General features: G+C 55.3%; 1 protein-coding gene across 1 annotated transcript in view; it reads left to right on the top strand.

Annotated features, from left to right (window-relative positions):
- Positions 1-1,875: 1,875 nt before the first annotated feature.
- The window catches only part of CD99L2 (CD99 molecule like 2), a 35,551-nt gene continuing 11,164 nt past the window's right edge, over positions 1,876-26,262 (top strand). The window contains exons 1-5 of the mRNA XM_075162299.1: positions 1,876-1,987; positions 20,484-20,549; positions 22,829-22,867; positions 24,334-24,429; positions 25,282-25,362. Coding sequence (XP_075018400.1) covers positions 1,930-1,987; positions 20,484-20,549; positions 22,829-22,867; positions 24,334-24,429; positions 25,282-25,362 — 340 coding nt within the window. The 5' untranslated portion in view covers positions 1,876-1,929. The remainder of the gene's footprint in view (positions 1,988-20,483; positions 20,550-22,828; positions 22,868-24,333; positions 24,430-25,281; positions 25,363-26,262) is intronic.

The raw sequence follows: 26,262 nt of genomic DNA, 5'->3' as shown, positions 1-26,262 counted from the left end.
AATGTTGTCCTGCCTAGTTTCCTTTAGTTTGACTCAAACGGGACGGTAATCCTGAATTTCTCTTTGTATAAATAGGAAGAGAGGCAATATTGTGAATGCACAGTCGGCCTTGTATAGCAGCTGAACTGCATCTTCTCCAGCTTAGCTTCTCTGTAATCTGGGACCCCTGTTACTCCCGTTAGTTGCTGCAGCAGCAGAGAGAATTGCCCAGTATAGAAGCATCTGCAACTCCAATGGCTTGATACGAGCACACGGAACTACGCTAACTTACTGAAACCCGTGCCGGTGCGGGTTTTAGAGACCTTCCCCCGGGAAGGCTTGTGGAAGGCAAGTCACGGGGAGCGGTGGAGCCTGTAATCTTCTGCGTGGCCATAGATGAAAATCACCAATAGAGCATCCCTCCCCCTGCTATCCCGCCACATCCTTCAACCTGGGCACTTCTAAAGAGGAGTGTAACTCCTCCATGATCTGTTTGCTCATTATCTTTTCAAGTGATGTTCCCACCAAGGACAAAAAGCACTGAGTGGACCCAAGGCAGTCCCAACATTCAGCTGGAGCAGCTGGGGCAATATCTCCCAACTGCTGTAAGGTGGGGTGGCACTAGGACAACCCAGCAACTTCTTCGGGCTTCAGTCCCCACTAAGGCTTTAGGAATTCCTCCCAAATACAGGAGGCATCCTCACCCCCTTTTCTGTAGTGAAACAACCTATAAATGTCAACAAAGAAGATATTTACTGTATTGTTACATTTAAAACAATAAAACTCCCCCCATTTAAAAAAGATGGAGAGAAGAGGGTCCAGCACCCGATGTACATGAACCACAGGGGCCAGCTTGTTTGCTTTGGCCAGGAGGCGGCTGAGGGCAGATCTAATCGCAGCTTACAGCTACTTAAGGGCTATTATTAAGATGACAAAGCCAAACCCTTCTTGGCAGTGGCAAGAAACACAACAGGGGGTGATGGCCAAAGAAGTGGTTTGGGAGGGTCAGACTGAACCCAGGAGAATCTCCTTCACTGGACAGTGGGGCAGCACTGCTGTAAGTCACTCAGAGAGGTAGGGGAGCCTCCATCCCCGGAGGTTTTCAACTCCCACCAGACAAAGCCACGGCTGATGTGACCTGCTGTCCGTGGGTCCCGCTCCGAGGGGGCGTTTGGGCTAGAGACCTCCAGAGGTCGCTTCCAGCCCACATTTCTATGGCTTCGTAACCTCCACATTAAAAACTTGGCATTAAAGGGTGAAATTGCAGCAGCTCCCTCCCCTGCACTTCTGCGGAGCCCCTTCCCGGGAGCGGGGCAGAGCACCCACGCCCGGCACCATCGCCCCATCGCGGCACCAGTGCTGCCTCCCACAGCCCCCGGGGGTCCTGCCCGCAGGCACGCACGGCTCCCACGGCCCCCGAGGGTCCTGCCCGCCGGCATGCACGGCTCCCACAGCCCCCAGGGGTCCTGCCCGCGGGGCCCTCCCCGCCCCGCCCGCCGCTACAACGCATCACATGCAGGCAGCAGCAACCCAAACCCCCGCACAGGTTTCCTGCGCATCTCCTCATCGCTATTTGCAGCGCGGATTCTCCCCGCTTCGGTGAGTAACTGTGGGGCTGAGCCCATCCCGGGAGGATGCGCGCCGGCGCCGGGGCGACAGGAACGCGTTTTCGCCGCGACGGGAAGAGGCGGGCAGCGCACGGAGCCGCCCAGCGCGGCAGCCTCCGGTGCCGGGGCTCAGCAATCCCCCGGGAGCCGCAGCTCCCGCCGGGCGGGGACTCCGCCGCTTCCCGGACGCGCCTCCTCCCCGCTGGGGGCCGGGGCCGGGCGAGAGCGCAGCCCGGCGGGTGCGGGGGGGCGGCGGCGCCGTGCGCCCGCCCCGTCCCGCCCCGTCCCGCCCCGGCGGAGGCAGGCGGCCGTGCCCGCGGCAGACGCGCAGCCCCGCCGCGACATGGCCGGCCGCCGCCTCCTGGGGCTCCTCCTCGCCTTCGCCGCGCTGCTGGGCGCAGGTAGGGCGGCCCGGCCGCCGGCACCGCGGGGCGGCAGCGGGAGGGGGCGGCCCGGGGCGGGGGGGGGGTCCCGCGGGGCGCGGCGGGGGGCGCGGCGCGGTTTGCGCATGATCGCGGCGCCGGGCCCGGCCCAGACACGGCGGAAACCCCCTCCCCGTCCGCCCGGGTCACCCCGCGGGATGCACCCCCGAGGGGAGATCCCGCAGAGGTTGCAGCCCCCCGCTCGCGGTGGGGGCACCCCCGGTTGGATGCATCCCCCGGTAGCATGCAGACTTCCCCGGGGGGTTCATGGGGCCGGGGAGATGCACCCCGAGGAGGATCCCTAGCGGGGGCCCCCAGGAGGATGCACCGTCCGGGGGATGGCCCTTGGGGAGGGCTGCACCCCCCCGGGGCCCCACCCTGCGCAGAGCACCCCGACACTGCAGCGGATGGCAGGTCGCCAGCCTGTGCACCAGGGCCCGGCTCGGCCAAAGCCATTCCCTAGTCACCCCCTCTCCCCCCCGGACCCCCCACGCCTGGCTCTTACCGTCCCCGATAGCGCTTGTCCCCTCTCCCCCCGCTCGGCGGCTGGGGATGCTCCTGCACAGGTATCTGACAGTTATGATGGCTCTAAACCCATCATCATCATTAGATGACAATACTGGTGATTAAAGCATCTCAGAACGCAGCATATGCCTCTTTGTGAGAAAGTGTCACAACGATGTTCAAACAAAATGTGTGATGCTGCAGGTATAAAGCTCTGTAGCAGCCTGTGTCTCGGATAATCCAAAACAGAGGGAGTCACAGAGTCGTCATGAAAGCAGTTTGGTTTTGTCTCTCTGCTTACTGAGCTGTTGGATTAGCAGATTCTCTGTGTGACCCAAATTTCTCAGGCTGCTGATTGTATTCTCACTCTTTTTTAGTCCCCCTGCTATTTCTGCACATCAGAATAGTCTAACCCAGAAATCAGTCCCAGCTGGACAGTAACTAGGAAGATAGCGGAAAAAAATTGCTTTTTTTGGGGGGGAGGGAGGGAATGAAAATCAATGTAAAGCTTACCACAAGTCTTTGTTTTCTTTAAAAAAAAACGTACTCTTAAAAAGTTGTTTGTTTGTTTAAATAGAAAAAAGTACTCTTAAAGGTTGTACAGAGAAAATAGACAGCAATTATGTAAAAGGCCTTGGGAAAGTTTTTCTAAAAAAATCTGCTATTAGCTAGGAGGCACCCATCAAACACAGATTGGTTAGAGGATATTAGCATCAAAACGAAGAGTGAACTGGGCCGCGAGCAGCTTTTGCTGTTGGAAGAGATTAGGTTTACCATGAGGCAGCCTGGAATTAGTCTCCGTTTGCGTTAGGTACTTACCTGCTCGTGCACCTGGAAGGGTAACAGCATGGTACAGAGTTGCTTATGCTCACCAGTTTAGCGGCTACATTTTAATTGGTGGTTATCAGTTTGACAGGCAGAGCTAAGCGACTGTGCATAAAGTCCTGATTTTGGATTAAAATTAAAAAAAATCTGATTAGTCAGCAGTAAAGCTATTTGCATTCTGTGTTGTTTGCAAAAAAATCTGATTAGTCAGCAGTAAAGCTATTTGCATTCTGTGTTGTTTGTTTTTGTGGGCCACAAAAAATGCTGTTATGTTTCATTTTGGAGCACTGGGCTGCAGGGTCCAGCTCTTAAATATCCTTGGCTGTGTTTGATTCAAAATGAATTTCACTGAAACATTCATAAATCATTCCTGCCAGCACGAGGCTTCACAGGTAATTGAACAACATTAAGTTCAGTTCCTGTCTGAGCTGCTTTAAATTGCCTCTCCATGGAAATAACTATATAAAGGTAAGCGGGCTCTGCGCTTGCAACCTCTTCTGCACAGAGCCCTGCTGACACCGGACGTGTAGAGATGAGGTACTGGTGTGCAGCTTCAGCCCTTCCACGTGGCCGCCGGTTCCTCCCCCAGTGTTTCGGTATTTCGGTAGTGGCTCTCCCGACCCACGGGTGGGTGCCTGCTCCTCCCTCTGTCTCTCTCCCCAATGTTTTGGAGCAGCTTTGCAGCGCCCTGACAGAGGCTCGGAGAGCCCTTCCCCGCCTGAGCACTGAACTGGCCTTTCGGGTACCAGGGTGGCCTCCCCGCCGTCATCCCGTGCCACAGGAAAATAGCAGGTGGTGGTAAGGAAGTGGGTTTCCGAGGCAGGGCTTTGTACCCCAGCTCCTCAGTACAGCAGCAACAGAAATCAAATTTCTTCATTGCCTCTATTCGCTGGCGTTTTTTTGGCTTCTTGTTCTGAAACAGTCTTTCCAGTGCTGCTGATGGTGGGTCACAGACAGCCCAGTCTCTTGCAAGCTCGGAGGTTTACAAATTACCAAGAACCAAGCAAACCAGACAACAAAATCGGTAGTTAGCGTGAATCCTGCAGCTGAGGTCCAGATCCACCACTGACACAAGAATAACGTACATCTTGGCTGTGGCTCTCCAGCAAAGCAGGAACAAAACCCCACTTTTTAATTGAAAAAATATGGTAGGTTTTGGGTTTCTCTTTGGTCAAATTCCATTGCGTTTCCCTTAATACGCGGCTGTGCGCTTCAGCACCCGGTGGGCTGTTGGACACAGCCGTGCAGCATCCATCCATGCATCCGAGCTGCCGTGCTCCCTCCGCCCTCACCACCCCTCTGGCCGTGGGTGCAATGCTGGAAGTAGGAATTGCTCGCAGGGCATTTTCCAGTGCTGCTAAACTCCGGCGTATTCCCACAGTTGCAGTGGGGGGCAAAAGCATTACAAAAAAGTATTTTGAGGTGGTGGAGGAAACCAAACACCCTGCAAAGCCTTTTCGCTGCAGCTGGAGCAGCAGCAAGCATTCCCTATGCTGGCACATTGCATGATGTTTTAAATGCACAGATCTGTGGCTTTTCCAGAAAGTAGTTACGTTTGAGTCATCCGGGGTTAGCCACAAAATCCAGGGTTAGTTAGTTTGTGCAAAACGATAAGGAAAACAGCCAAACAAGGAACTTTCTACGGGCATTTTTTTTCCCCGCTCCTGTCCTCACTCTCCTGGTAAGCCAGTACAGAAATGCACCGATGAGTTTTCATGGAAAGATGGCAAATTTGACGTATGAGGTCAGCGTTCTTGCAGGGAGCGCAAGGTTACCTCTTACAGGCCAGGCAGAAGGGGCACGTCCAGATTTTATGCTTTACGTTCTGTAAGAAAAGCTTGAAGAAAAACTTCATGATTACAAACCGACAATGAGAGTAGTTGGGCATGTCCTCCAAAGTTGCAATATCAGCAGTGACGGGCGACTCTTCTTGTTGTCATCCCGTGTCTTAATAGACAGCGTCTCACAGATCACCTCTCCTCTCAAGTGTGACTACAATATCCCACCAGCAATTACAATAATTACTTAAATGTGAAAGTAATATTAGACAGTATAATTAGCTATTTATAACTGTTGCACAGATGGCTGCAGTCACTGCAGGCGGCTCCTCTGCACAGTCTCTGCACAACGGTGCCCAACCGAGAGCACAGAGAAAGCAGAAAGGAGCCAGCTCTTTTCCAGATGTTTTTCCAGGTGTCTGGGCTCTGCTTTGCGGTGGGCAGTGGTGGACGCAGCTGATAGAAAAGGGGGTGCCGGTGCCAGGTGACCCGCCGGCTCTGCACCCATCGCTTGCCAGGGTCGCTCGCCACGGTTACGCTGGGAGAGTGGCAGGGAGGAGTTATTTGGAGCAGAAGGGAAAGCCTTGGTTCGGCACTGCTGTCGGAGCGCAAGTAGATAGCAGCGTTGTGTAAAGCGTTTACCTGCGCTAAAAATCTTTGGTATAATACATTATTATGTTATTAAATTTATAATTACTAGGTATCAGCAGCGAGTCAAACTAATACATTTAAAGAATAATTTTTACTTTGATAGTGTCTTTATCGCGTATGACAAAGCGGGAGAAGCTAAATTGGTTTTCTTACAAATTATCTCTGATCTTTGAACAAATATGCATTAATTAAATGTGCCATGCCCAGATATTTACGTACAGAGCTTTGGAAATAATTAATTTCCATACTTCTGCTTGTATTTAGGAACTTTTTCTTCTACCAGCCTAGTGATACCTATGCTTGGAAACGGCCATTTAACTCTTAGGTTTTTTCCCCTCTACAAAAATGTAATTTTTTCCTTACATCTGTTGCAACCGTTTCAGCCCTTAAAGCACATAAAACAGAAGAGTCTATTGATCTCCAGTGTTGACTAGAATAAACTTTTAGGACTGCTCAGTTTAAAAACAAATTTGTTTCTCCTTGGAAAAATATCTCCTGGAGGTTTAAGGCATTGACTTTACAATTAACTAAAGGAAAAACTGGGATTTTATTAGACGACAGTGCTTCTGAAGCCACTCTAATAACAAAACATATGTTTAATAAACTACGTAACATGGATGACAAAGAGAAAACCTTTGCAATAATTCCTTTGTAATCTGATTGACTGATATAATTCACAACTGGTGGAAGAACTTGAAAAGTGGGAGAAGAGGAACGTGGCATATCAAAACGCAGAACATGAAAGGACTTTTTTTTCAAAAGGAAGCTTCAAAGTTGGGGATCCAGATGCTGGAGTCACTGGCTGTGATTTGGGATGCGAGCACAAGAACGTGTTTGCCGAGTGAACGACGCTTTTGAGAAGAAGACAGAGAGCCCCGATAGAAGCCCGTTAGCCGTCGCAAAGCGAGAGGCGAACGCTTTCTGTTCACTTGCAGGGATTTCCGTGGAGCCGCACAGGGTCAGGTTCGGTTTTGATCTTCTGAAGCTCAGCCTACTGGTGCGATGTGGATAAAGTTAACGCTAATACATATTTACGAAACTGTCGTCTTGTCCCTCCAAAATCCTTTTTCATTGCTTTCCAACCTGGTCTGGGAAACGCAGAAAATTATTGTGGTAGGAGTACCAGGGCCACAAGCAAAAAGCTGATGCTGAGTGCAAGCTCCTCTTCCGAGATACGCAACCACATGAGCAGCGTCTTCAGGAAGGAGTGGGCCAGGTCTGCCGTAGGGGTTCGGTGCTGGCATATATCTGTAGAAAAGCCAAAGAAAGCAAAACCAGAGGCATTGGCAAGATTTTGGAGGTGGCGGCTGAGGCAAGGGAGGAGGGACGCTGCGAACAGCATCGTTCTGCTGTTGGAAGGCTCCGCAGGTGAGGGGCCGTGTGGCTCGCACGGGCTTGTCTCCAGCAAACGAGGTGTGGGGAAAAGAGAATTGCTCAGCATTTCGCTTGCCCTTTGAAATGCTCTCTTTGCCCATACACAAAGAAATCTGGGTAGAAAGAACTTGTCAAAGTTGGAAGAATCTTACTGAAATCCAGCCTCAGAAGGACACGCTCCTGGCGGGGTGTTTAGGGGTAACTGCAGCGTGGGCTCCAGCAGGGTGGGAGGCAAAAGCTAAACAAGCAGAAGAGGTTTCCCAGCTATGGGTGACAAAGGAGGTGCTTGTGCTGCAGAAAGGACATTAGATATGTGATAAGATTTTGAACAGCATATTAATCTGTGCTCATAAAGCGTTGTCTGCTGACAAACGTGTGCTTCTAGGGGTAGGAGCTTAGGGAAAAGTCGCTATCTCTGTATCAGATCTCTATATGACCTGTATAGGATGAAAGCAAGCAGCTTGGTGGAGCACATGTCTCCGTGATGACCAGCCACCTCCATTCAGGTGTCCCCGCTACTGCAGGACTTGGGTCATCTTTCCAGACAATACGATCTGAGCGAAGCTAATGCCAGACCTGGTCTACCTCATTCGGAGTAAAAACCTCCTGGGTCCCATCCTGCCATCCGGTACATAGCGTTCCTCTCGGAGATTTGCATAATTTTCGCTACAGAGCCTGAGTGTACCCCAGGGTATGCTCTTGTGCCATGAAGAGGTAGAAGGACCAAGAATTGGTGAAACTTCCACCTTGCCCAGCACATTTTCCCACCCTGGAAGTTCTTTTGGCCCAAGAAATCCCCATGTGACCTGACCCCAACGCAACACCGGGCTGAAGAGGTTGCAGCCCCCCCAAAGCCGAACCATCCAAGGCGATGTTTCCAGCTGGTGCAAGCCTGCCCTGAGCACCTCCTTGCCCCCCGGCAAAGCCCTGCTTTCTGACCCAGAAACAGGCTGGTTTCTAACCCCGGTGCTTCGGCTGGGGCGGGTGTTCAGCCTGGCCCCGCTCGCCGGGCATCAGCTACTGCTGCTGGTGACAGACTGTCTCACGCACTGTCAGAGGCACTGAGCGGATGCCATGCGGTTTGTGTGTAATTATTTGCCAGGAAACCAGAATTTGTTATTTCCAAAAATGCATGGGACAGCACTAAGCTTTGAGCCCACGTGTATGGGCTCAAAAATGCACGCAGATTCCAGTACGTCTTTGGCCTTATGCAGAAAATAGAGCATTTTTCAGTGAAGTTATAGCATATATTTGTTAAAAAGGTATATTCCTTCTTTCTCTTTTGTAATGATGGTCTTAACCGAGTGAATTATTTAAATACTTTTGCAGAGGAAATCTCAGAGCTGTAACACTTGAATGAAAATAACAGTTTACAAACCGTTGGTTTTGTAAATGTTGGGGCTATTTCCTCCACAAGTAGGGTCAGAAAGAGCAAGAGACCTGTTGGTGGATTTCTCTTGGAGCTCAGTGAGCTCCTGTTTTTATGTTTAAATTATTTCATGCTACATCAATAGCAAACGGTGCTCTGGTTATAAGGCAACTGTTCCCCTGGTGATGGGAGGCAAAACCAGGTAGCTGTGCACCTCCTTCATCTAGAGGAGTGTTTTATCTCAGGATTAAACAGCTGTCTTTCATGACTTAAAAAAGGACATTTTAAATTACAGTCATGAAATAATTTTTTTGAAAACCCATGAAATTCTGTAACAAAAACTTTCAGAATTTGTCCTGATAAGTTGTCGTTAACTTAACAGAAACACTTTTTTCCCCTGGCAGAAATATTTCAGCAGAGCTTTCCCACCTGCATATCAGGACTCTGCTGCTTCTCCTAGAAGCGCACTTGGGAGGTGATGGGAACACAGCGGGTGCTCACCGGCCGGCTGCGGGAGGCAGGCTCTGGGGAAAGCTGGCTTTACCTCCCCGGTTGCAGACGCAGCCTGTGCTGGGCACGGGAAGCAGCAGGGAGTGGATGCACGCCTCGAACTCCGCTTCCCAGGGGACTTCTCCAACCTCCTCTATGAAAGCAAGGAGCCAAACCCACCTTATTGAAAACGAGCCAGTGCAAAAGGCTGAGGGATGTGGGACGGCTTGCCACCGCAGGCTCGACCAGCGGCTTCCCTTGCTGTGGGCGAGCCGAGAGGGGGTCCTTGCAGCTGCGGGGCTGGGCGGGGGTGGCCTGGCCCAGCTGGCCGCGGCCGGTGGTCAAAAATCACTGCCCGTTCCTGCACCAGCTGCTCAAAATTACCTCCAGCAGATCTCTGCTGCTGCTTCCTACTGCGGGGGGTGCAGCCCCCCACCCTTCCATGCTGGAAGACCCTTCCCGCAGCAGGACAGTGCGGTCCCTTGGCAGCACCCCTTGGGGAGCCGCGGAGCCACCTTGCCCAAAGCCGGGGGGAGCGGGAGCGCGGCCGGGCGAGCGCTGGTGTCCCAGCGCACCTGATGTGAGGAGGGTGCAGACGGCGAGCAGCAGAGGCTGGATCCTAAACAACTCCCCGCCCTGATCCGAATACCCAATATTTGCACGGTGAGGTGCTGCGGAAAGGCAAGCAGGCAGTTGCAGGCGCTGCGCCGCAGCAGCAGCCAGGCAGGAGCCCTGCATTGCAGGCTGCGGTGACAGGGGCCAGACAGATGCCTTCAGCCAGAGGAGAGGGCTGTCACCCCCCACGCTCTCCCAGGGCCTCGCTCCATCTGTCAGCATCGCCCAAGTCTTCATTTCCACTACCGCTCCGCTTCCGATTTTAAATAGCACAGTACAACAGGAGCAGCACATCCCAAGTGATGAACCAGCATTTTTACCGTGTGATTCCCTATTTACCTACTTTTAACTACAGCATCTTCTCTTGATCTTTATCTGATGAGAGCAATCTCTTTCCATCGGGAATCAGGTGATAAGCATTTAATCTCCCGCTTCGGTTTTCTTTGGGCTCCTGCATCGCTGGCTTTGTCATCAGTTGTTCCGCGCTGGGTTGCGAACAAAATGCTTTCATGCCACAATTTGTTGTTTGGTTGATAAACAGGCGTCTTTGGCCCTAGGCAAATTCATAGTCATTACTTAACGTGTAAGCAGAAATCAAGCGGCTAATATGAACATACCTCGTAACGCTTCTGGGTGGACAGCATGCAGGAAAACATGAAAGCACCCTGATTTTCAGCCCTGCACCCACAGTCATAGGAGGAAAAGGAACGTGCTGTGTTTTCTGATCTTCACTAGGGATCACGAACCGAGTGAGTTGGGGTCCACCACCCTACGCCTGGTGAGGCTGGGCTGGGCGAAGGCCAGGGGCAGCGCAGCTGGACGCAGGAGGTGCCAAGGCTGCCCCCAAAGTGGTTTCAGCTCAGATCCTGCCTCCTGCTCCCGGCCTGCCTTTCCCTGGCAGGGCTGGCTCTCGGCACCGCCGCACCGGGCCATGGCCACCTGTCCTCTGCTGCGGGGAAACCGGGCTGGTGCCTGCTCGGGAGCAGGGTCACAGCACCCCACATCTCCCCTTCCCTTGCTGCAGGGGCAGTAATGCAGTTCTCCAGCGGACCCCTGCACACTGCATCTGGAGGGGGACAAACCCGAGTCCTGGATGACACTGTTGGTTCTTCCGTGACCTGAGAAAGTCACCTTTAACCATTCTCTAACCTGTGCGGTGGGGTCAGTGCCAATTTCCCCTCTGCCACTTGCAAAGTGGTTGGGGTCTGGCAATAAAAAAATGATGCCGTTCACATCCTTTCCCCCTTTAGGTATAATAAATTGTTCTTCCTTAAAAAAAAAACAAACCAAACAAACAGCAAAAGTGAAGAGAAGAAACAACTCCCTTTCCCATCAGATGCACCTTTGAATTATTGAGGGTTACCTGGGGCATTTTCCCAGAGTCCCAGGGAGGGTCAGAGATTTGCTTTCTAGGCTCAGCGGCAGAGCTCCTTGGGAGGGCTGGGACAGGCTGAGCTCCCCCTGCCCTCGTTAGCCCTTGGCCGCAATGTCCCTGTACCCAACCCAGGCACGGGAATCTGGGCATCATCCCGTCCTCATCACGGGTACAGCTGGGCTCAGGCACTCCCCAGAAAGGGAGGAACCTTAAATACTTGTGCTCAAAACCTTCCAGCCTTTTGCTCCGGATGCAATTGATCTGGGATTCATTGAAAGCAGGTTTTGGCAATGCTGCGGCAGAGACCTCTTTGACACAAACCTCAAAGAACGATTGTCTTATTAAAGTCACCCGCTCTACAGGCAGAGATGTTGGAGAGCCTTGGAAACCTTGAAAGCTTTGAGTGCTGATACTGAAAAAAACCATTTTGATTGGCATCTTGTATTGCCAGAATAGGGCTACCTGCTTTCTGACCATGCTGGGGTGGAAGAAGACCTGGTGAAATGTTTGCTTCACGTGGGGTCAGAGAGAGGATGATGATGTGGAGCCAGAGATGGGCCAGACCCAGTCAGTGGCTGCAGGTCCAAGGCATCCCATGAGAAACCCCGTTGCGAAGTCTTTCCTAGCTCCCATAGTGCTGCTCTTGATGGGGCTTTGCTTTTCACTCTGAGCTGTCGAGGGTTGCTGCCGGCACCCGGAGCTGTTCGTCTGTCCGTGGTGGGGGGTACTGCTCCAGCCGGTGCTTTTGGGGAGCCTGGGGTGCACAAGCGGGTCGCGGAGCTGCTGGTCTCCTGCAGAGCTGAGGGCTCCAGCCCAGCCTGCGGCTTTGCAGCCTCCCGGGGACCAGACGCTTTCCTTCAGCAGATCCAACCCTCGGTGGTCCCTGCACCGAGCATGCCTCTGGGGTGAGGTAGTTCATGGCGCTGTGCAGCCATACTTCTCCTCGCGGTGTCCCCAAAGAGTGGGGTGGGAATCGCATTAAAGGAGACGCAAGGGCCCTTCGTTGTGCCGCAAGCACCAGGATGGTCCCCTGGGCACCGGTGCTCCTCCATGGCCTCACTGCTGTTACACCGACTTCTGTCACATTGCGTGGAGGTGGCCGATGTGACGCGGTGCATGGCACAGGCCCCTCGCCTCCCCCCCTCCACCTTGCGCACGGCCCTGGGCTGGGCACCCCAGATGCTGCGTGGCTGCCGCGGGCGCTGGGTACGTCACCCCCAGGGCTGGCCGTCTCTAGCAGAGCTGCGGCGTCGCAGGGCCAGCTGGCGCTTGCAGCCCCCTCCCGCCCGCAGCTTTAACACGGCGACGCGCCGACGCCGACACCGGCAGAGTGTCGGAAACACTTTGTTTCCCCCCAACAGCAAATTTGCTCCTTTGCATCTCGGATCCCCAGCGTGTGGAGAAAGAGCCCTTTGCCACGCTCCTGCAGCCTCCGAGCTGGCAGCCCCGCGCTGGTTTGAAAAGCAAAAAAATCAACTGGCAGCAACTGAGCCACTCCGCTAGTGGCCTGTCTCGTCTCGTTTTTTTAATAAAAGGTGGAAATACAGTAATCACCACCGGTTGGAGTTGGTGAGACTGAGAGCGCGTGAAAGAGAAACGTTGGGAAGAAGGAGAAAGTTGGGACGAGAGTTTAGCATGAAGAAACGCCTCTGGATTTGAGGGTGCTTTCTGCCCCTTCGAGAGCCAGCTGGGTGGTCGTGGAGACTGGGTGGGTTTGGTGATGAAGGCTGGGTGGATTTGGTGGTGGAGGCTGGTGGATTTGATGGTGGAGGCTGGTGAATTTGGTGGTGGAGGCTGGGTGGGTTTGGCGGTGGAGGCTGGTAGATTTGATGATGGAGGCTGGTGAATTTGGTGGTGGAGGCTGGGTGGGTTTGGCGGTGGAGGCTGGTGGATTTGATGGTGGAGGCTGGGTGGTCTTGGAGGCTGGTGGGTTTGGAGATGGAAGCTGGTGGATTTGGCGATGGAGGCTGGGTGGGTTTGGCGGTGGAGGCTGGGTGGGTTTGGCAGTGGAGGCTGGTGGATTTGATGGTGGAGGCTGGTGGGTTTGGTGGTGGAGGCTAGGTGGTCTTGGAGGCTGGTGGGTTTGGCGATGGAGGCTGGGTGGGTTTGGTGGTGGAGGCTGGTGGATTTGATGGTGGAGGCTGGTGAATTTGGTGGTGGAGGCTGGGTGGGTTTGGCGGTGGAGGCTGGTAGATTTGATGATGGAGGCTGGTGAATTTGGTGGTGGAGGCTGGGTGGGTTTGGCGGTGGAGGCTGGTGGATTTGATGGTGGAGGCTGGGTGGTCTTGGAGGCTGGTGGGTTTGGAGATGGAAGCTGGTGGATTTGGCGATGGAGGCTGGGTGGGTTTGGCGGTGGAGGCTGGGTGGGTTTGGCAGTGGAGGCTGGTGGATTTGATGGTGGAGGCTGGTGGGTTTGGTGGTGGAGGCTAGGTGGTCTTGGAGGCTGGTGGGTTTGGCGATGGAGGCTGGGTGGGTTTGGTGGTGGAGGCTGGTGAATTTGATGGTGGAGGCTGGTGGGTTTGGTGGTGGAGGCTGGTGGATTTGATGGTGGAGGCTGGTGGATTTGGCGGTGGAGGCTGGGTGGTCTTGGAGGCTGGTGGGTTTGGAGATGGAAGCTGGTGGATTTGGCGATGGAGGCTGGGTGGGTTTGGCAGTGGAGGCTGGTGGATTTGATGGTGGAGGCTGGTGAGTTTGGTGGTGGAGGCTGGGTGGTGGTGGCCATTGCTCCAAGAAGGACAGCACTGGGGGAAGAGCAGCCTGGTGGCAAAGCTCATCCTCCTGCAGACGGGTCTGGAGCAGGGGCTCTTCTCACGTGCCAAAATTCAGCAGGAAGAGGCCAGCACTGTCCTTAGCCCTCAGCTTTCGAGATTTCCTTGCAGCCCCCACGCAGGCGCACCTGGTAAATACCGCGGGCTGTCTGCGAGCCGGTTACCAGATGCGGCTGTTAGGAACGAGGAGATGAGGGCGCTTCCCTCCGGGGTTTTAAATCTTGCTGTGGAGGAGTGAGGAAGGCTGCACAAGATGGCAGCAGATGAGAAACTCCTCCCCGATGTGTTTTTTGTCTGGTCTCTGCAGAGTGACCTGCCGGCAGCTCCCGGTGTGGCCGCGGCGGCGGAGGCTGAGCCGCCGGCTGCTCCCCGGGGCTTGGGACACTGCGGGGTGTGCGGGGCTGTGCTGCTTCTTCGGGTGCTTTGGGAGCAACCTGGAGGTCTGTCCTTCCACCCGAGGTGAGGAGAAGATGCGTTCGGACCTTCGGGCAGCCCTCGGCATGGAACAGGGCGGATGGGCACCACCATTCCTCGAGCGTTCAGCGCCTGGCAGGGCAGGTCCCAGCAAGGGCTTGCCTTCTGCTGTTCACCAGGACGCTGGCCCTTCTGGCCCGGCCCCACATCGTGGTGCTGACAGTGTCTGGTGAGAAGGAGCCTGGAGCCCACCAGTTGCAGGCTGGTTTTGCTGGTCGCGTTCTCCTCGCCACCTCCATCACTCTTGCTGGGTGCCAAGCGTATCGGGTGCTGCCGCCAAATAATTTAAATTATTTCTGGTAAGCCTTGAAATCAAATTGCAACAGACGTCTGCTTCTCATCCGGCTGCCCCGATGCACAGAAATGCAGAATTATCCTGTGGCTTAAAAGCCCAAACGAGGTGCGTTGCCCTGAGCTGCAGACAGCAGTGCCCGTGCGGGGGCCGGGCGGCCCGTCCTGCCCCACCCGGCGTGCCCGGCCCGGCACGGCTCACCCCGCCGCTCGGGCGGCCCAAGGAGAGGGCAAACCCGGGGGTGTTGTGGAGCTGAGGTTCCCGGGGGGGACCCGGCAGCGCAGAGGGCAGCGGGGGTGGCGGGGGCTGCGCGGGTCACGGCGGCAGCGCGCTGGCTTTAGCGGAGGCTTTTATTTCCGTTAATAGGTTTCAAACATAACCACCATTAGTCCCTCCACAAAGAGAAAGTCTTCATTATGCAAATTCTCATCTTAAAGCTTTATTCATGTGCTTCCTGGCAGGCTTTCCTTTAATCTCAAGAGCAAGATTGCTTGGAATTACCATATACCCTTGTTAATTGCATTAAAAAAAAAAAATTCAGCAGAGGTTGTTTTTGCCATAATCAAGAGTGATTTTGATTAGTACTTCTGGAAATCAAAATGTTTCGCTGGGAATGGAGAACGAGGACGGCAGCGTTACCTCGTCCCCCACGAGGAGCAGGGGCCGTCCCAGCCGGGGGGCTGCGTCCCACCGCTCTCAGCTGGCCGTGCCCCGGACCGGGGCGATGTACCCCCGGCCTCAGCCGTCGGTCCTGCTGCTGCAGCGGGCGCAGGGGGCTGAGTTTCTCCCCTACTTCGCTTCCCGGCAGATCCCTGCCTCCCCTCGCCCCGGCGGGCTGCCGACAGGGATGTTTGTACACGTCGCTGGGCAGCCTGTCTTCCCTGACAGCGGCCGAGGAGCTGGAGAAAGTTCAGAGTCTGCTTTTCAAGGCGGAACTAACTTCAGGAGGAGGTCTGAGCCCAGGAGGCAGCCTGGTCATGTCTCTGGAGAGAAGTGCAGCTGCAGTGAAGCTGTCCTTACCCGCCTGGCCTGCCAGCACTGCTGCCAGAGAGCGTCCCTAACGCCCCAGCTCGAGGAGCTCTGCTCTCCCTACGCTCTCAGAACTGTGCTTTGGTCTTAGCGATCAGCAAGAACTTGAGATTTGCAAGCAACTTGGCACTTGCAAGTAAATTTCCCACGTGTCTGGCAGCGATGGTGGAGAGCACTGGCGAGTCTGGAGCTCTGGTCTGTGCTGACCGGGATCGCTGCTCTGGTCGCCTGCTCCAGGAGAGATCCCCGGGGAGCCCCGGTGCTGCCGGAGGCACCCCAGCTGCTGCAGAGCAGACCTGCGCCCACGGAGGAGCAGCCGTTTGCTCCCCGCAGACCTTTGGGGCTGTATCTTTGCTGAGACAGCGGGAAACGCTGCAGTCCAGCACCAGCAGCTCGACACGGCCCTGCACCCAAAATCCCTCCATCCCCAGCACCCTGCCCAGAGGTACCAGCACAGCCGTGGGTGCCCTGCGCAGGGAACCACCAGCACCGACACCGTAACTCAGAGCCAAACGAGGTTGGTCGCTGGGGAGACCCTGGTGCTTCTGGTTACCTCGGCACGTGCTTTCCTCCTGCTCTCCCACCCGCTGCCCGCCGCGTCGCTCCTAAGGTAGATGCATAAAGTCAGGCAGTTTGAATTACTTTCCGCTGCCCTTGTACCTGCTTTGCATTCTCCCGTAATCTCGCGGGCTGTCAATCTCGTACCGTCGCAGGCTCTCAATTCCCAGGGAAGCTAAACACATATATATTGCACAAAGAGATCTGTGGGCTGGCGCTAAAAATGGAATACACCTCACTCGGGGTGCTGCAGACGGCCTAGCAATATACCGGGTGTGAATTATGATACTGTAATTCAAGCTTTGTCAAACAGTGGGGCTTAATTAGAATATATATATAATTGTAGAAACTAAAAAGCTGACGAGTACAATTGTGCGTTTCAGCTGCCTGCTACAGAAAATAATGAGGAGAGACTACATTAAGGCACAAAACCCTTCTACCTTCAAAGAGAACTAGCTCTGATTAAAAATACCCTCGGCAAGGCGAGGGTCCTCGGCGAGAGGCGGGGGAGCCTGCGGCGCTGGCTCGGCCATAACTCTCACCTCTCTTTTACAGCCTCCACCCGGCACAGCTGCAGCTTTGGGGGGTCCCCCCACCTCCCCGCTCTGGCGTTGGGGGATTCCTATTAGGTATCACAAGATGTCCTGGCTCAGTTTCTTTTGATTGTCATATTAAAGAAAAATATGGAAAACACATCTCGTTTGCCTGTTTTCCCCCCCGCCACAGACCTGCAGTCCTGCAGATGCTCCAGTGCCCTTGGCCAGCCGGCACGCAGGGCTTAAATCGCCTCCCAAGCTGCCCCTGAGGATGTGCGTTTGCTCCCAGCAGCCAGAGACAAGAGTTCTTCCAAGGACCCAGTGCAAGGGTGAGGAAGAAAACCCCCAAACTAGCCTAGTCATCAACGCCGGCGAAGATCTTGTACTGCTCCCTGACACCGAGCGACCGGCGGAGGATGATTTTGCATATCAGTGGTTTTATGGTCCTGTAACAGGTTGCAGGCAGCGTGGGTACGTCCCACAGGGGAGGTGAAATGTCAGGGCATGCACGACCCTGACCGCTGAGCATGCATTACAGACACCTCTGCAACTCAGCAGCAGGCTGCTTGTGAGCTCTAGTATGTAGGGACGTACCCCAGCTTCTCCCAAAGACTATAAACCCTTACTATAAAGATACTCTGTGCTGTGCGAGGGTTCCCATCAGAGGATGGGCTTTGGGAGCCCGGGAGACCCACTCCTCCAGCGATTGCGAAGCGGGACCAGGGCCGCAGGAGCAAAGGGATTTGCATGAGACAGCGCAGGGAGCAGCAGCGCTGCCTCCCGAAAAACTGCATTTGCAAGGTAAACATGCGTACCGAGTGCTGGTTGGGTTTTAAGCGTCAGGCTGTGAAGTGCCAGGTTTGTTGCTGCTTAATAACTGAATAAAAGAATAAGGAGGAAAGCGTTCAGCTCTTATCTGTCGGAGCGAGCAGGCGAGTTTGCATGCCTTTGACGGCGGCGCTGTTATTGATCCATAAAAGGTGTAATACGTCTCTGTAACACCCTTTGCATGAAATAAAGATGTTGTCAGCTTCAATTAACTGGCAATCTATTATTAATCCTTGCCAATGCCTAGGGGATTCCTGGGTTTAAATTGCCCTGGAAAAGGATCTCGGTTAGCCATGGGCAGCGGTGGGAAAGCCCTGGGAAAGGGGCTGTGCAAAGCGCCGCAGCTCCTAGGGAAGGTTTTACCGGCTGATTCAGTGCGTCGACACTTTTCCTAACCCTCACGCGGGCTGCGGGCATGCCTCTGCCCGGCGGGGGGGATTCCCCCGGGATGCAGCTGCAGGACATGTTAGCGGTTGCTGTTTTACATCAGCCCCGGCAGGATGGAGGGCCCTGAGCACCTTTCACCCACCCCGGACCCGCTGGTTGCCAGCTGGCTCTTTGGAGGGTGATTTTGAAAGCGGCACCCTCCTCATCCTGTGGCGAGAGGTGCCAAGGGGAGCCGTCACCAAACCCGGGGAGGTGTTAAGTGCTGCTCAGCTGGCGGCTCCGGTGAGCCCCCCAAAGCCAGGCAGGGGGGAGCCCATTTTTTGGGGCATTTGCATTCCCTGCAGGGCCCGTTGCCCTGCCAGGGGGGCATCTCCGTGCAGCCCCAGGAATCCCGTGGCCCTTCAGCAGAAGAGCGGGCGAGCTGCACACACCCCGGGGCTGCCCGCTCCCCCTCACTTTGTATTTGGGCTCCTACGTCAAGGTGAAGCTCGGGGAGGATGCAGTAACGGCAGGGCTCAGCGTGCAGCAAATCAGCGCCCTTAACATTTACTTAATCACGGAGAGCAGAGGGAGCGGGGGGAGAGGGAAGGGACGGCTCCCAGCATACCAATGCGAGTCTTGGTGCCGCCACCATATCCCTCCTGCCGGCTCGCCCTGCCCGCCGCAGAGGTGGGGAACCGAAACGAAATGCAGTGACGGCGCGTTTCCCCCAGTCGGGTTTGTAGCGCTTCTCATCCCGCCAGAGACGCCGCAGTCTTCCCCTTCCCCCTTTTTTTAAACACAGTTTAAAATAGAAAGACAAGAATGACGGAGCCCCGCCGGTTCCTGAAAATCCAGTAAAGGCTGGGGAAAGAGCCATGCTGGGAAAGGGAGCCTATGTGAAATTGCCAGAGTAGCAAGCTTGGGACAGTGGGCTACAGCAGTAATGAGCTTGTGGGGTCTCAGCAGGGACGTGCTGGTGGTTCGGCAGCGCCCCGTGCAAGCACTAGGGCTGGAATGGTGTTTTTTTGGCGCCGTCGATCGTCTTGCATGTTCCTTACTTTGCTCCTTTGCACCGACGGACCACTTGATAACCCTGCGGCTTCATTCAGGCTGTCGGAGCGGGAGAGCATCGCCTGTCTCTCGGTGCCAATATTTTGCCAGCAATAAGGCCTAAGAGGCAAATATTTTGGCAAGGGAGCGGAGGGGCGTGCGGGGAGGCTGAGGGTGCCAAGCACAGCCCTGCCGCGCTGCTGTGCTGAGCACGGGGCTCGTCCTCGTACCTCGCTCCGCGGATTTCACACGGTGGTAACTGGGCTCCACCTGCAACGGGGCATCGCCTGCTGCCGGCCATTCCTCCGGGCTCGCGGGGGAAGCGTTGGCATCCTTCATCTCGATGGGAAACGCAGCCGTGGGCTGGGACGTGTTACTTACGCACACCCCCCCAGCAGTAGCTTAACGCCAAGCGCTTTGCCAGGGGAGAGAAGCCCGTAGCAACTTCCCAGCCATAGACCCTGCATTTAAATCACCCTCAGGTTTGCTGAGTATACATTTAATAGACGGCAAATGAAACGAGATGTGATGTGCGAGTAAGTGAAACCGGAGCTGGAGGTGTTGCGGTACTTAGTGACCACTCTCGGTAGAAGTTTTTCACCGAAATGCTGATACCTGCTTTCTGATGGACTGGTGCCTTCCCGTTGTTATTGTCCTTGTCAGTAAAGCTTTAAATTTATTCATGAAGCACGCTGGAGCTCAGGTGGCAATAGCTAAATCCATTTAGCAGTAGGAATAAGAGGAAAGCCATTTTAATGTTCTCTTGCAGTGCTGCAGTACTTAGCAAACCCAAAGGATATTAATTACTCAGCATGCTCTGAGATGTAAAAGCATGAATTTATCAAGACAAATACATTCAGAACTAGGGTAAGTCAACAGTAATTAACGCGATGCAAAAAATAAGACGGAGAAAGGAAGGATTAGCTGGCCCTATCGCAGGAGAACACGGTGTAGCGCCGAGTTATCCCCGGGATATTATAAACTGACTGGAGTTGTGATGAGGCATCTCTAACAAAAAAATCTGCCGGTGCCTGTCAGCTGTATCCCTGGGACGGGGGTTTGGTCCTGGTTTGCATTACCGAGGCAGAATGATGCGGGCGGTCTCTGAAATGCTAAGTGGTGCTTGGCAGCCAGCAGCAGCATTTTGATACGAAGCCTTTGGTGTTGGAAGGCACTTGCAAAGAAGAGGTGCATAGGGCTTTTTTGTTTTTCACCCAATTCGTCTGCGCTGTCCCAATGTTTTCATGGTGTTTAGCAAACGTATAATCGTGAGCACGGCTACAGATGAGTGGCAGCTCGAGAGATGAATTGGTAGGCTCTCCTTGACAAATGTAAGCGTAGCATGTGTTTTTATACTGCATCCATTAGGGCAGACAAATGGAAAATCCGGAGATGACTGCTCTGCAATTTAACAGTCACAGCATTCGGAGAAGGCTGATGTCTTCCTCATCCCTGATGATGGGTCAGGTTCAGAAAAAAGCAGAAAGCCCTCTAAAAACTAAAGCAATTTGAGCAAATGAGTCTAGCCGCGCCGTATTTAAAGGCCGTTTGTGCAGCGCGAGTACAACCAGTGCTGATTCTTTGTCTCCAGGTCATGGGGACGACCCAGGTGACTTCAGCCTAGAAGATGCCCTGTATGAGCTCAGCACCAAGCGACGTAAGTCACATTTATTTATTCTTTTAAAGAGGAGAAAACATAGATGTTAATAGATGCAATTTGTTCTTTGGGATCTGATGCCGGCGGGAGGGTGGTGGCGGATACGGGCTACCTCATCGTCTGCCCGGGGAGATGCAGCGTCCAGGCTTGCCAACAGGTGGGACTGGGAATAGTCCTGGAGAAGCTGGTTGCTGCCCTTGTGCCCTTCGCTTTCTGCTTCCCGAGAGCAAACCGCAGAGACACACCAGGGCTTTGACGTAGCAACAGCACTGACCGCATCTTTTTGGCTTCCTTGCCTGCGTTAGTAACACCTACCATCGAACGTGCCCCGGTTTGCCTGGAAGATAACGCATTAACCGCTCTCCTTCTCCAGCCGGGGAAGGCAACCCGCTGAGCCCGGCGGGCAGCGGCAGCGCCGGGTCCCTCCCTGGTCCCACTGCAAGATGGGGCTCGGGGAAAGCAAACGGCGCGTTGGGCTGTTGCTTTGCTTCGCTTAATTTCAAGTGTAACCCATCAGTTAAAGAACCCATTTCTGAAGGGGGTGCCTGGCTGCTGGCATGCTGATATTTAATGTTTGGCTTTGAAATACACAATTTTTATATAAGTTAGGGCTGGGCTGCGGCACTGAGGGGACAGCGGTGCCTGCAGAGCTCAGCCTTGGGCCTGGCAGAAACAGCAGTGAGGTGAGGGGGCCGGTGGGGGGGGTTTGCACCACCCTGGGGGAAGGAAAGTCAGCGGAGCAGCTCCCATTGTACACCCGAAAGAGATAGCCTGACCGCCAGCGCAGCAGCGGAAGGGAGGAGGCTCGTCTCCCTCCCGGGGGCACGTCGCACGCCTCCCCCCCGCGCCGAGGGCTGAGCCCAAGCCGGTTCTGCACGGGGACACGTCGCCGGCTCCCGTTCACTGCCCGGCCACGGAGGCACCGGGGCAGAGTTGCAAACGCCAGAGCCCAGGACCCCTCTCTGCCCATCCCTCCCCACGTGGTTCGTGGTGACCGTCCCCAGACCCAGCGCCCGGCCGGGCGGTAGCGGGGAGCGCTCTGCGAGCGATGCCAGCCCCTGTGATCACACAAAATACACCTATAAGTACTTAAGGGAAAGCTGTAACAGGCTTTGAAACCTCTGACTCTATAGTCTAACAACACACAGACACTTGTGCTGTGTTACGTTCGAGTTTATGTGGAATAAAGAGTCAGGATGCTCCGTGCACCTCTCCTGTGGCGTGCCCGGTTCAGCAGGAGGGGGACAGGATAGACCATGGGGTGTCAGACTTGGTGACGGGTCTGAGGGATCTCATCCAGGATTTTGCAAGCCCTTTAACACGGTATGTGTGGAGACCTGGTTAGAAACGCCTAACGGCCACCTCGTGCAGAGGGAAAGCAGCGTTTCCCCAGGCTGGAGTCCCAGCTGTGAGCGGGGGGAAGAGGCAGCGCTGGCCCCGCAGCCTCCCCCGGCTGCTGCATCCCGCTCTGGGCTTCATCGCGGCAGCCCCCGAATAAAAGCAAACGAAGGGTCAGGAGTCAGGTCACATCAAACTGTACCAGCACACTGGAAACGAAGCCCAGCAGAAGCACTTCGGTATTCAGAGACGCAAATGGAAATTAATGGGAATAGAGCAGCCACAACTCTTGCTCATAATTTATTCATATACTTGGTAATGCTAGCCACTATTAATAGACAGTGGTTTACAGGGGGTGAAAAAAATAAATAATCAACCCTCCCAAAGGCTGACTGTAGCTTATTTTAGCCGAGGAGCGGCCAGGGGAGCTGGGATCTGAGCATCGGGGCGTCACCAGAATTCCTCCAGCTGACAGGGAACCTGCGTACATAATCCAGCACTGGAAATTATCTGTCATTTAACTAACCAACCGGGCAGGGGACAACAAAACATTGGCAGCTTACTCTTGTTTTCCACGCTGTTCTGTACAGTATCCGTCCTTGCTCTGTTTGCTGCTGTCTCGGAATCTTAACTTCGGAGCAGTTTATTACAGCTCTCTGCTTTCCGCTCGGCGGGATGCTGGCCTGCCCGGAGGCAGCGTTCGGCGCAGCTGCGCCCTGCAGAGCTCTGGGCTCAATCCTGCACGGGGCTGCAGCCGCTCGCCCGCGCTCCCTGTGGCCATGGGTTTTCTGGCTCTGGGCTGCGAGTTTACAAATGCAGACCAACGACGATCAGCTGGAAAGCTCGCGGTGAAATCTTTGCCATTTATTCTCAAAGCAGAAGTGACACATTTTCGGTGATGCCCATGACTAACATTTTCCTCCCCGTCTGTTTTGTCACAGCCACTCCCAAGGACCCCAGAAAGCCGGCAGGTGGGACAGGTGAGACCTCCGTGCGTGCATATCATTTCAGCACCGCGCGGGGTTTGCTTCCCGTGGGGGTTTGAACCGTGCACGTCCCCCCCGCCGGCTGCGCGTGTGCGGCTGGGTGCTGCTGCCTTAGCAGAGGCTTTGGGACACCTTCGCTTCCCTGTAAAAAAGCTGGTGCCGGCGTGCGTGCGTGCACTCCTCCCGTACGGCCAAAGTAAATGCAATATTGATATTTCTGTCCATGCTGAAGGCGAGTGGCAGCGGAGCATTTACGGCCAAGGCTGAATTTCGCACACTTTGCAGTATCCTAATGGGAAAGACACAAATCACCGCTCAGCTACACAAGGGCTTTTGTTGCTGGCTGCGTGGTACCTGCTAGCTTTCCTTCTGGGAGGGAGCCCAGAGGATATTTTCCTTCCTTTTTTTTACTCCAAGATATCCCCGACCTCCACGGAAAGGCCCAGCCTGGTGACATTTCCCCATCCAAGGAAAAATGTCTCTCCGACTGTTTGTACCCATCAGACGTGCTGGCTGGCTCCACAGCATCTGTCCCGGTTGAGGAAGCTCCCTTAAATTCACCCGAGTTTCATCGCCGGCAGCTCCTCTGGCCAAACGTACCTACTTAAATATAGTGCGGTCACAAGAGCCGAGGGTTGCTCAACCCCGCCAGACGAGCCTGAAATAAACTGCAGCAGGGGAGCGCTCAGAAGTGAATCTGCTCACCCCTGCATGAGGATCTTGGCACAAATTTAAGCAAATCCGACTGTCCAGCTCCTTGGCCGCCGTGATCTTTGCTAGGGACAAGAAAAGCCAAGTGCTAGAAGCGTGCACAGGGCTTCGTCGTTTGGATCGCAGCCTGAATGAGAGGCCGTTTGATCCAATAAACCCTCCCCGGGAAGTGGACGCGTGCCGAAGCCATGGCCTCATCTCGGCGAGTTTCTTCTTCCCCGGGGAGTGCTCTTTGGATGAGTGCTGGCACCGAGGGGCTCCCGCAGCGGGTTCCTGTGCCCTGGCCCCATCTCCCGGGCATGCTCCGCTCGGGCCAGGGTCACTCGTGGGCGGCTGTGCAGGGAGCAGAGCAGGTCCCAGCCACCAGCTCAATCCCCGCAGCACCTTCTCGCCTGCAGCCTCCCCCTCTCGGGAGATGCCGCTCTCAGAACACCGCAGGTCTCCCCCCAGAACGCATTATTTTGGGGTTGCTCAGGCTGGGGGTGGGCGGCAGCCACAGCTCGGATGGTGAGAGTTAAAGGATGGCCGGGCTGATCTGAAGGCTCTGCAGTACGGTTGCGATTGAGCAGCGGAGCAGCTGGACGCCCTTTTCAGCTCCACGCCGACGCGGGCACCGGTGGCCGCCAGCTATGGTGCAACGTCGCTCGCCCGGCACCCGCAGAGCTGCCGCGCAGGGGATGCATGCCGAAAGCCTCACACCGTCCCCACAAACAATGGGGGTTTTAACAATCCCTTCTCTCCTACAACAGGCTTTGATTTGGCTGATTACTTTGACACCCCTCTGGAGACTACCACCAAACCAGCCAAGCCGACTCCGAAGCCCTTCCCCAGGCCGGGGAAGCCAGGTACTGCGGAGCTCCCCTGCACCCCGGGGAGGGTGCACGCGTGCTCGCCTTCAGGGCTCCGGACGGGGGAAAACGCTCCCCGAGGTGACCGGGAGCCATCCCGGCAGCAGGGAGGCTGGGATCGGGTGTTGACAGATGAGGTCCGGCAAGTTTTGGTGACCACCTCCTCCTGCTCCGCTGTCATAGCGGAGCTGGCAGATGAGATGCTCCAGGCTCTCGCTAACGTGCCAGGAAGGTCGGCACCAGCATTTCGCTGTCCTCCCTCCCTCGCTGCCCACGCACCCCTGCCCGAGCCGTATCACGGGCTTTGCCGAGCAGCATTTATAAAATGTTTTTGACCGGGACGGAGCCGTTAGCTATTGTTGGGTGGGAGATTTCATTGATGAAGTAACACATCCTTATGTATCGTTTCGGCAGCGCCTGGTCCTGCTCCGACGTGCCGTGGGTAGCTGGCAGGGGTGGCGTGGGGCTGCCCTTGCCGTGGCAGAGCGCCCGTGAGCGGGCGGTGACGTGCGTCCCACCGGCAGCGTGTTTGGGGGGGATTTTCCCGGCAGCCCTGCTTGTCCCCTTCTCAAATTCAAGCCCTGCTGACACATGCCCTGGTGCAGGGGATCCCCGTGAAGTCACCCGCCACCCACACTGAGAGCTCGAGCATCTTCTGGGCACCGACAGGCAGGGGGTGCCCCTGGTGTCAGGGGCAGCTGAAGCTGTGGAGAAGCCAGAGCACTGAACCGTCCCAGCGCAGCCCCCGTCTCCCTGCGGAAAGGGGGTTCCCCTCCCGGCGCTCGTCTGAATGCACGTTTCAGAGGGTAACGTCATTTTGGTCTCTTTTTTTTTTTCCCCTCCCTTCAGACAACAGCTTTTGGGATGTCATCCGCACCACCACGACCAAGCAGCCAAAAACTACGAGGGCCCCCCCCAAGCATAACCCAGGTGAGCGTGAGCTCCCCAGCCCCCGCGGCTTCACCCCGGCTCCGCTGCCAGCGCAGGCAGAGGCTTCGGGATGTGCGGTGACGGCGGCACTGCCCCTCGCCCCGGTATTTCCAGCCCTTAGTCTGTTTGTTCACATGAAGCACCTAGGGGGAAAAAAAAACAAACAAAAAAACCCACCACACGGCAGAGAGGGTATCTCGGCATTACCCTGCACTTCCCTGGGGGTCTCGGCGGCTCCTGGACCGTTTTGCATTCCTCTGCTTGTTTTAAGGCTGTGGGCTTGCTGTCCCCCCCCGGCACAGCACAGCAGGGCCCAGGCGTGCCGGGCTCCGCCGGCACACCCGTCCCACAGGCTCAGGGCACCCTGTCAGCCGGGCGCTTTGCTGCCTGCTCAGGCAGAGTTTTGGCAAAAGGCACTCCCAGGCTTTAAAAACAAAACAAAACAAAACAAACAATTTTGGATCGGAATAAACTAAGGTGCGAGCTGGCGAGAGGGCTGAGCAGCTGAGGTTGGCTCCGTGCCGCCGTTCAGCGAAGGCCATAGCTGCTCTGGCAGAGCCGGGCTGCTCAGGGGACCGGCTGGGAGGTTCGCGGAGGAAAATAACAGCGAGCAATCAAGTCGCAGCCGCTCCAGCCGGCACGCCAGCGCGGCGCAGCCGCCTCCTTCCCCTCCCCGGCATCCCCCGGCACTGCCGCTGCTGGGCCCGCGGGAGCCCCTGTTTGGCTCTGACCTTTTCTACCCAGCTTGATTTATCCGATTGCCCGGCACGCGAGCCTGTTTCTGCGGGAAGAACACGACGTTTCTCACCACAGCGGCGCGGGGGCAGGGAACGGGATGGGTTCGGAAGATCTGCCATGACGCTGCATAGCGAAACCAGGAGGTGCTTGTGTCGGGGGCTT

The sequence above is a fragment of the Calonectris borealis genome, chromosome 13 (assembly GCF_964195595.1).
Source record: "Calonectris borealis chromosome 13, bCalBor7.hap1.2, whole genome shotgun sequence".
NCBI classification, from domain to species: domain Eukaryota; kingdom Metazoa; phylum Chordata; class Aves; order Procellariiformes; family Procellariidae; genus Calonectris; species Calonectris borealis.
The sequence above is the reverse complement of the archived record's forward strand: the minus strand, read 5'-3'. Positions and strand labels throughout refer to the sequence as shown.